The sequence below is a fragment of the Pygoscelis adeliae genome, unplaced genomic scaffold, assembly GCF_000699105.1.
Source record: "Pygoscelis adeliae isolate BGI_AS28 unplaced genomic scaffold, ASM69910v1 Scaffold166, whole genome shotgun sequence".
In the NCBI taxonomy this organism is placed as follows: domain Eukaryota; kingdom Metazoa; phylum Chordata; class Aves; order Sphenisciformes; family Spheniscidae; genus Pygoscelis; species Pygoscelis adeliae.
Genome location: NW_008825156.1, coordinates 6182860 through 6192838, shown reverse-complemented (window position 1 = coordinate 6192838; position 9979 = coordinate 6182860). Strand labels below are relative to the sequence as shown.

At 35.2% G+C, this 9979-nt stretch overlaps 1 protein-coding gene across 1 annotated transcript in view; it reads right to left on the bottom strand.

Annotated features, from left to right (window-relative positions):
• IPO7 (importin 7) overlaps nucleotides 1–9778 on the bottom strand; it is a 33001-nt gene extending 23223 nt beyond the window's left edge. Inside the window, exons 1-6 of the mRNA XM_009328568.1 lie at nucleotides 9755–9778; nucleotides 6381–6462; nucleotides 4578–4731; nucleotides 4080–4238; nucleotides 1138–1294; nucleotides 415–510 (exon numbers count right to left, since the gene is read on the bottom strand). Coding sequence (XP_009326843.1) covers nucleotides 415–510; nucleotides 1138–1294; nucleotides 4080–4238; nucleotides 4578–4731; nucleotides 6381–6462; nucleotides 9755–9778 — 672 coding nt within the window. The remainder of the gene's footprint in view (nucleotides 1–414; nucleotides 511–1137; nucleotides 1295–4079; nucleotides 4239–4577; nucleotides 4732–6380; nucleotides 6463–9754) is intronic.
• Nucleotides 9779–9979: the final 201 nt, after the last annotated feature.

Genomic DNA, 9979 nt, shown 5'->3' with positions numbered 1-9979 from the left:
GGGGGGCGCGAAAGATTATTTACCAACTATTCACAAAGAGTTCAAATTATATGTATTTTGAACAACTATATAGCATATTTTGCTTTTAACCTGCCATTTGCACTTCTACCTTAATAGAAGTATAAAGTACAGCATATCTAAAAATAAATCCCATGACATATGCTGCATAAATGGTCAACACATTCTTGAAACAAGAAGCCAAAATAAGTTGTGGTATAATTTGAAAACAAAACTCCCATACAAGCTACATATTTTCAAAATTTGTCTAGTCTGTTTAAAACACCCTATTTAGCTTAAAAATGTATTTTCTTGGCATCTATTGAGAAAAAAGAATGCAAAAATAAAAAGTTAAACTTTTTAACATTCTAATGAATGAAAAATATTTAAGCTTAAAAACATAAATAGCCAAAAGCCACTTACAGCTGGTACATCCCTATCGACAACAGTCTTCAAGATTTCTATCCATTCAGTCAGGTTTTGCTGATTTATCAACTCCAAAGGTAATGTGTACTTACGTAAAAAAAAAAGGCAAAATACATTTATTATAAAGCAATATGTTACTTTCACAGTTTGAATTTTAGCTCTTTCAAATCTTTGTCTATGCTTAGCTACCATGAAAGATTAGCAAATGACTTGGAAAACCAGGCTAAAGAACTTAACACAACCTAGTCTATATCCTCAATATCCTCAAAGGTGAAGGTCTTTACTCCAATTCATTCTGCTTATGCAATGCTAAGACACTACTTAAATGGATGTTACACTAATTTCTGAAGCAATTAACAACATACTAACAGTTTAATTTCAAACTGCTGCATTACACTGGTAATTCTATGTAGTCTGGCCTCTACAATCTGTCATTAGAAAACTGATGTTCTAATCATTTTCTAGCAAACACTCTACCTTAGAGGATGGCATGCATAAGTTCTATCTAATGCCAACCAGGAATAGCACTGTACAAAAGTAAAAGTACAGCACAATCAAGCATACCAAAAACCTGTGATTCATACCACAGTTGAGTAGTCGGGGAAATGATTCGGATAGAATCTAATATTGTTAATATTTCTGTCATTTACTATTTTAAGGAAAAGCATAATGCTTTAAATTACTGATCAAGTATATACAAATTTTATTTTTTACCTGGACAAGGGCATAAAATATTTTGAAGATCTGTTTCTGGATGAGGACAGACTGATCAGATGGATCACTCAAGAGCTGAATGAAACTGTCCTTTAGAACTGGTAGAAAATGTTGCATTGCAGCTATCAAAGGACTCCGCTCCTCTGGTTTCTTGTACCTTTAGACAAGAACAAACTAGTTTTGTAGATCTTTCAGGCAATTTTTGAATTTTAAAAGTTCACCTTTCCCCAGTGTAGACACAAGTAGGTTATATTACAGTTCACAACAACATACAATTTTTAAAAAACCTAGCCATTTCTTGTTACAGAATTTGAAATAAAGCTATAGCCAGACAACATTACAGTAAAAGGCAAGTTAGAAAAACACTGAGCATCCATTACTCCACTATATATCCACATTAGTTTTCTGCTGGTAATGCACTCCTGCCAACTTATTCACTTTGAATACTACATCTTGTTCAGCCACACCATTTCTATACTGAAAAGCAATCAGAGCACTACAAAAACTTCTAGCAAAAGGTAAACGTTTATTGCCAAGAATGGCAGATGCTGGGCTAGTCAGTAAAACTCCAGAAAGACATTTACCAGAGTTCACAATTTATCAAAATATTTCCAGAAGCTAGATTAATTCACTGACATTGAAGAAAGTAAACTGTGAAGGCTCTCACAGTTTACCATTGATGTCTCTCACATCTTACCATTTAATTTGCCCAACTCTAACAATTTGATAGAGAATGCAGGCTTCAAGGATATGTGGCGGACTCTGAGCAGGCTTCACTTGCAACCCCCCTTGAAACAGTACCTCAGACCTTCCCATGCTGGTGACAGTCCACCAGTTTGCCTATGTTGAAAACAAGGCTCCATTTCCTTTCTCAAAACATTTCAAAATTCCTGAAAGGAAACGAAGCCGCATTTTGAAATCTTCCCCCCAACTTTTAACTTACAAAGAAGAAAGTCCTTATTGACTCAAGAGTTATCACAGCAGAATAGGATCTTGTCCATACTGGTGATGACAATAAGAACAAAGTAAAATATGACTTTAAGACGGTACAGCTTTATTTTTGATTAAGCAATCAATACTATAATACTCTTGGACTCTTGTAGGAGATTTTTGGGTTGAGGGATTGGGTTTTGGTTTGGTTTTTTTTTTTAATACATTTCTGGTAGACTTTTCACTAATATTAAATACCAATGTTCAGCCTCTTGAAAAGTGCCAATTTGCAGAAATATAAGATAAAGTCTACTCAATCTGCTGCCAGATGGCACGTTCTGTAAAAACTACTACAGAACACTGAGCTCCAAAATCCTGTTCAATAATATAGTTTCCATATATTTTCTGAAATAGAAATCTAAATATAAGGATTAAATGTTGCTCAGGAAAACTTAGTTTCTAATTTCTGCAAAAGACAATTGAAAAAGACCAGAAAAAATGGCTATGCACAGAGCCGCCATTTGACCTTGCTGGCTGGATTTGGAGGGAGGAAAAAAAAAAGTTGAAAAGCCCCAAGATATTTACATTAAGAAAAAAAATTCAATAGCTAAATATTCCTACAACTCAAGCAGTAAAAACTTGATCAAAGTCACAACATTATGCAGATTTTTCCCAAAAAAACCTGACATTAGTAATTCAACAAATTTTAGAGACCTGCTTGCACCCATATTGTTATGCAATGAAATGTCCATATTCCTACATGATTTGTGAAACCAACCCTTGTTGACTTCACCAGAAAGCTAAACAAGTATGAGCAGTTGCTGGCCTCACCTAAAGTGTTTGATCAACTAAGATTATGAACACACCTGTTACCTTAGTTAATCACGCAGTGACTGTGCTCACATCAAAATTCTTCCCTAAACAAGGATTTCTGTAATCATAATACACTACCAGTGAACACCTCATGTTTTGTATCTCACAGATCTCTGCTGTATATTTGGTTAAAGATGTTTGAATTGAAGATCAAGTAAGAAATTAGTTTATTTTCCTTTCCTAGCAGGACTTGCAATTTTCAGCCACCGAAAAAACTCCAACATGGGATTACAAAGGTCTTTATAGAATTCCTGTAAAAAAGGATTTTTGAGAAACTGATATTTACCTGTTTTACACTAATTTACGTAAAATTCATGGAATTAGACAATGAAATTTTTCAATGCAACATTTTAAATCAAGTACCTGAAACAATATGTTAAGCATGACAGTGCTTTGAAAGAGTAAGTTGTGGATTCCATCAGTTCCACTACTACAATTCCCTGACTCCAGGATGACACTTTTCTCTGACCCAGCTCAAATGAGTTTCCTACATGCCAGCAGCAGCAGCTAAGCTCCACACAACTTCTCAAAGTGCAACCTCAACTTTAAAGCTCTGAGCATAATACCAGATACAAAGAACATTCACCTGTATCCTAGCCCAATGCCTTGCATATAGGAGAACAGTGGGCTTTGATAAAGATTTCCTATGATGGGTTGGATGAGGCTATCAAAATGATCATACCAATCAGTCAACTACTTCTGAACTTCCTAACATTCAAAATTTCATACTTTGAAAACCTTATTATATGTTTACTGTCATGGATACCTAGAGTACAAATTGTTTAGAGTCTAAAGCTGGTTTAAATAAATAATCATTTTCTGCAGAAGTCATGATTTTTAGCAGACTTTCTTACTGTTATCAATCCATAAAAAACAACTACCAAATTAAGGCTTTAAAACACCCTCCTTTTTCTGATCTCAAACCTTTAATGAAGGTTCTTTTCCTGTAATTTCTTAGTGGAGAAGATACATGAGCCAACATCTGCCTAGCGAGTATGCAATATTTTCTAAAATTAGATTTCTATCACCTTCGTGCAATCCCACACGCAATTCTGCATGGTTACAATATACATACAGAATAGAAAAAATACACACAAATATATTAAGTCTGCTGTTTTATATGGTAGAAAAAAACTTACTCATAGTTTTTCACAAGTTGATAAAGACAAAGAAGAATTCCAAGCCAACAAGCACTGTTGTCAGACTGAAGATAAAATCCAATTTTCTCCACAACTGCAGTCCAGCGACTAGGATAATCATGCTTGATAATATGGTGAATGCAAGTAGTAAGCTGTACTCTAGAAATCAAATGCACAATGATTAAATGAGTTACTATTATTTTTAATATTGTTGTGGTGTTGAAACAGCTAATATTGCCCAAACTTAAGACTTATTCAGTGTTTTGTTTAGAAGGTTTAGGTTCTGTACTTTCTGCTTAATATTCTCCATTTGAGGAACTTTAAATTTCTACATGCTACAAAAGCTGAAAACTGTTTTTCTATCTACAGTAATTCTATGCTTAGGATACACAGTGTATGACAATGATGCTTCACACGCAGATGATCTTAGCTGTGCAAAAAAAAAAGAAACCCAGTCAGAAACCACAGCAAATTCATAAACAGGTTAAAACTGCATACCTAATCAGCTCAGGAGAGTGAATAATGGCTTCTACAATATTTTCACGAATACAGTGTCTATCTTCTTCTGGGATGGAGTAAGGTGGAATCTCTCCTGGTGCAGTTTCACGATCTGGCCAATACTGGGTTATCATATTTTTCAAGTAGATAACCCCTGTGAGACGAAAGTGGCAAATCAGCTGACAGCCATTCAAAGTACAAAACAAACACGCATTTTGCAAACAAATCTATTTTAGAACAAAACTGATTGAAACAACTAATCCATTGACCATTTCTGAGTAGGAGAATCAAAATACATAAACCATGCAAATTAATTAATAATTTACTAGGTTGATACTCTTTTACCCATTTATTGTGACGTCTATTTTTAGTTCTGTAAAGAATGTGTTTTCATATGAAAACACTAAACATATTGCTTTTATCTGTGCTATGGATAAATAGTTATGGAACATTTTAGCAACACACTTTTGAAAAATCCTTTATAATTATTTTCACGGTATTTTCATTAAAACAAAGCTAATCAATACTAATGACTATCTAAAACATCCATTGAAAGCAAAAAAAAAAATCTAATTAAGTTTGTGATACAGGAGTGAATGCTAAAGAGAAACAGAGCTTCTTTATACCAAGGTTATGGGCCACAGCATTTTGTAGCGATCAGGCTGCTGGCACAAATGCCTGCGTTTACCATTCGACAACCAAATCCAAACTGCTTATGTGGCAGAACACAGATTACAGCACTTGGAAAGAAAAGGACTTACAAAATGCAACAGGAAATCTCAAATGACAAACTAATAACAAAGTTACTATTAATCTAATTTTATGTACAAATCCATAAAGCAACTTCTCTTCCCAAATTTCATATGCGCCTTCTGAAGATTCAGAAACCAAAGCGTTTCGAAAGGGTATGCAAAGGCAAGAAACGCTCATCAGATATATGCTATTACAAGACTGAAGTGATGCAGACTTCAATCTGTCCTCAGTGGGATTTATCATGCCATTAATTGCTTTGCAAAACATGCACTGTTTGTAAGCTATGCGTTGTATCAGTTGTCTCCACTCTCTACAGACTGCTTTGTTTTTTAATTGGCTTACACTGAGGGTGAATTTTCAGAGGTTGTTTTCAAACCTGCCCCTTTTTTTGCATGTTATACATGGTAAGCAGTAACTTTTTTGAGTCATCATCTGAATGGTACCCCCAAGCAATAAGATAAAAAAGCAAGTTAGGCTTATGCTACAACTTAGAATAGTCTACTACGTGGAAGATCCAAATAAGTGATCATGATCACACTTCATGAACTGTCAGAAAAACCACTGAATTATCGTATTAGCAGCCTCTATCAAGAAATCATAGCAGCTTTAAGGTGATGTTTGGAGTTGCTAATATTCAATACCCAATTTTACTGATGGCTCATGTGCAAATCAGCAGGGTGATTACGACAAAAGTCATAATTTCTTTTCTTCCACTTAAAATGTTTAGAAACATTAGCATACTAGTACAAGGCTAAATTACCTCCTTGGACGAAGTGTACTAGCATCATAAACCATTCTGTTTCCCCGAAGACCACTGCTCACTAGAGATAAAGAGGAGCAATCACTGAAAAGCCAGCCACCTTTTCTTTCTGTCTTCCCTATTCAGGGTACGGTGCCAGATATAGTTCATGACAACTGTTAATTCGAGTGACTCCCAACTTTTGAGTATTTGAGATTAAAACCATTAGAATTCTCTAACAGTACCTGCATATGTACTTGTGTGCATGCACCATTAAAGTAGATACAATGAAAAAAGATTTGAAAACTTGCCTGCCTGTCTCACTGGTAAATCCAGTTGCTCGGACATAGTGATCTGAAGCAGAGTTGAAACAAAGTTCACTGACTTATGAGCCTGTAGAGGAAAAAAAAATATTATTTAGTCATAGTTTGTTAAGTATTAGAATACTCCCATTAGGTTTTACAATATCTTTATAATGATGTAATGCAATCAATAGAATACCAGCAATTCAGACAGTTTCACAGTAGTCAGCTAATCAACCAAAGCATTCCAAAGTTTCATGCTCACTGTATTCCAAAGACAGCATGGGGGAGGAAAAACCCTACCGTTTAAGGTAATAGAGTTGAAGAAATCATTAAACAGGCTTCAGGAATCAGCCTTTTACATTCACCAAACATGTTCTTCATTCAGAACAAATACTTACTTGAAAGAAGAATATCTAAATAGCAAGAAAAACCCAAGTGCAGCAAGTTTACAGTGACCTTTAACAAGGTATGAATTCATTATATAATAATCTAAGAAACAAGATGGCAACAATGTTTTAAAACTAAGCCCAGCCTTAAGCAAGCCTGTCCAACTCATAGTTCATCTTTCTAAAAAAACAGCTTCAAGTGACCATTTATGCGTTATTGCAGCAACTGTCAGCATACCTATACAACAGCAAACCAACAGTATGGAGACCTTTAACTCACCTACGAATAAGATCATATTACAGTCTGCATAAAATGGACTTAAAAGTGCAAACTGATGTCTTTCCACAATGACTATGATAAACTTAAGAGCTACCTTTTCAATAGTGAAAATTTGCAATGTATTTCATGTTTGGAAATTGAAAAGCATTTAATCCTAGAATTTTAAAAATGAAGGATTACTTTCTCTGTTTCATGATGACAACTGTCCTTTTAATAAAAACCATCCATTTCAATAAAAAATATGGAAATTGCTTAAGAACTATCAAGGCACTAATGGGAATAACAAAACAAATTTAACACAAAAATGTTGCATCTTAAAAGCAAAAAGCAACAAAAAATAGACAGCAGTGTACAAAACTGCCACATATTGAAATTTAATAAAATACCAAAGAAAAAATCTTCTCTTCACTAAAAAATAGGACTGAGCCTATGCCTGTAGCAAGCTTAGGGATGAGGCGCTTAGGGACATGGTTTAGTGGGCATGGTGTTGTTGGGTTGATGGTTGGACTCGATGATCTTGGAGGTCTCTTCCAACCTTAATGATACTATGATTCTATGATTCTAAGCTGCAGAAACTCCCTAGAAACATCAATTATATTAGTATGTGGAATTAATATATTTTCACTGGATTCTTTGAACTATAACAAGTTTTAAAGGATAGGACCAAAACATCTATACCATTATCTTGCTTTTTAAAAATCTTACAAGTATCATCCTTATTAACATCTCAAGCATCAGACACCAACCAAACATGAGGATGAGCTACTTTATCACCTTTAGTCGTTCAAAGCAGAAATTCAGACTAGAAATAATTTGTGCTTTAGCATAAGTAAAATACCTTGCACTTTTCAAACAAAGCCTCCTCTTAAGCCATTCAGTTCATAACTAAATTCACACAGAGCTACATTAACACTTGTATGCATTCTATATGGAATATAAGGGACTTCCAAACTCTTTACAATGACCCCTTCCCATGCCACTGAAAGGAAGGTGATTCCAGAGAAAATGAAATGTGAGGAGGAGTAAGGACAGCTACATGAAGGCATGTGCGTACTGAATGGTCAAATAAAACCCCAGGTACTACAATAACCTGTCACTTGCCCCCTTGTTTTGCTTTACTATTAAAAAGAACAAGCAATGTTTTATTGGCACCCAGAAAAAACAACGGAACTTAAAATAAGACACCACATAGGTGCCGATTTTGTATCTACGGCATTAAAAAAATACTGAACACACATCCATTTCAGCTATTTTAATCTTTAGTATTTTTACTCTCCAAAGATGGCTGCCTCTCAGGACATCATGTTCCTCTTCACTGACAGCACTGCTAAAAAAACCCAACCAAACAAAAAAAACCACACCTATTTTAGGTACATATTCTATACAAATACTAGCTTTTGGTTTTACTGCATGCTATTAGCCAGAATACTTCGTTACACAAAAGGTGAGCTGCAAATGAAGATTCATTAAAGGTCTATCAGGGAACTATCTGAACATAAAGGATCCTGCTGGCCCATGCACGCCCCAGTCTCCAGAAGAATCGGGTGCACTGATGCCACTTCAGTGAAAGCCACTGGCAAGTAGTGTCATTCTACACAGAAGTCCCATGGCTCCAACATGCGAGAATTAAAATCAGGATTTCACAATGGGTGCTATCACATACTCTAAACTGTGTGGAGAACAGAAACAATTTCTATGACTTTAGAAGTTTTGACATCCGTAAAACTTTGTCTTTTATTCTCTTGCTCCTTGTTTACAAATACCCTTTTTAAATAAATATTAAATTTAGAGAACTATAGTGATAACAAAAAAAAAAAAAATTCTGTCACAGTCAGTCTGTTTCCCAACATGTAACTCAACATTTTAAAAAAACAAAACCAAAACTGATCTCAAGTCCTTCCCCCTTACAAATCCTCCAACATGCCATGTCACTGGTATGACTTTGTTGTCTAAGAGCCAAAGAATTCAGGGACTTTTCCCAAGAGCAATCTTTGCTATGCAGCCTCACTAGCTGAGGAATGCGTTCTATCAGACCACAAACGTTGCACCACTGTCTGTTAATATCAATCACCGTTCCAGAAAATACAATCTCTTTGCATATTTCATTGCAGTTTTTCCTAAGAGTTGGTTTGTTAGCCATGTGCTAAAACACACTTTGAAGAAAAGTGTCATGCCAGCTACATAATCCAAAATATAAATGAAGTTTGAATTTAACATACCATAACAGACACACTACTATAGGTATCTCCTTTACTGTTACCAACAAAGCAAAACAGAAGGGTAGTACTTACTATACATTGCTGAACTAGAACCCTAGGTTATTTATGTAGTTATTCAAAATAGCACACATTTAAATAAAGGCTACAATTTATTTTTAAAGGAGCTGAAAAAATACAAATTCAGTGCATCTCCCCCATTTCAATTTTGAAAAAAAATCTACATGCATTTTTGATCTAGACCATAACAGGACCAGGTGAACACAACTATTACACTGAGATGAAACAATTTGGTTTTTTTATAGAAAGGTAAGGTCAGGAACTGTTAGGCCATGCTGAATCAGCAAACTGCCCTGTAGCACTCTTTCAATTCTTTTTTAAGAACTCAGCAGGTGTGGAAGTCATTCTGACTTCAGGTTTTTGCAAGCTAGTTTTGCCACCTCTTATGCAGCTACAATGTATATGTAAATCCAGTTTAAGGTCCACAAAAATACATACATGCTTATCAGATCTTGCAAACATCCTTGATGCTCATTTCATCAGAATACTGTCTGCAAGTTCTGAAGCCTGTTTGCTCTTCTGCTCGCAGAGGAAAAAGGAATGTGCTCTTAGCAAAGGCTAGCTAAGCACACTCAGTAAGTATTTGCTAAGTCATGAGAAAGTGGCAAGCCGCCCTGTCTGCTAGGATTTTACCTTATACTGGTTAACACACACCAAGAATGT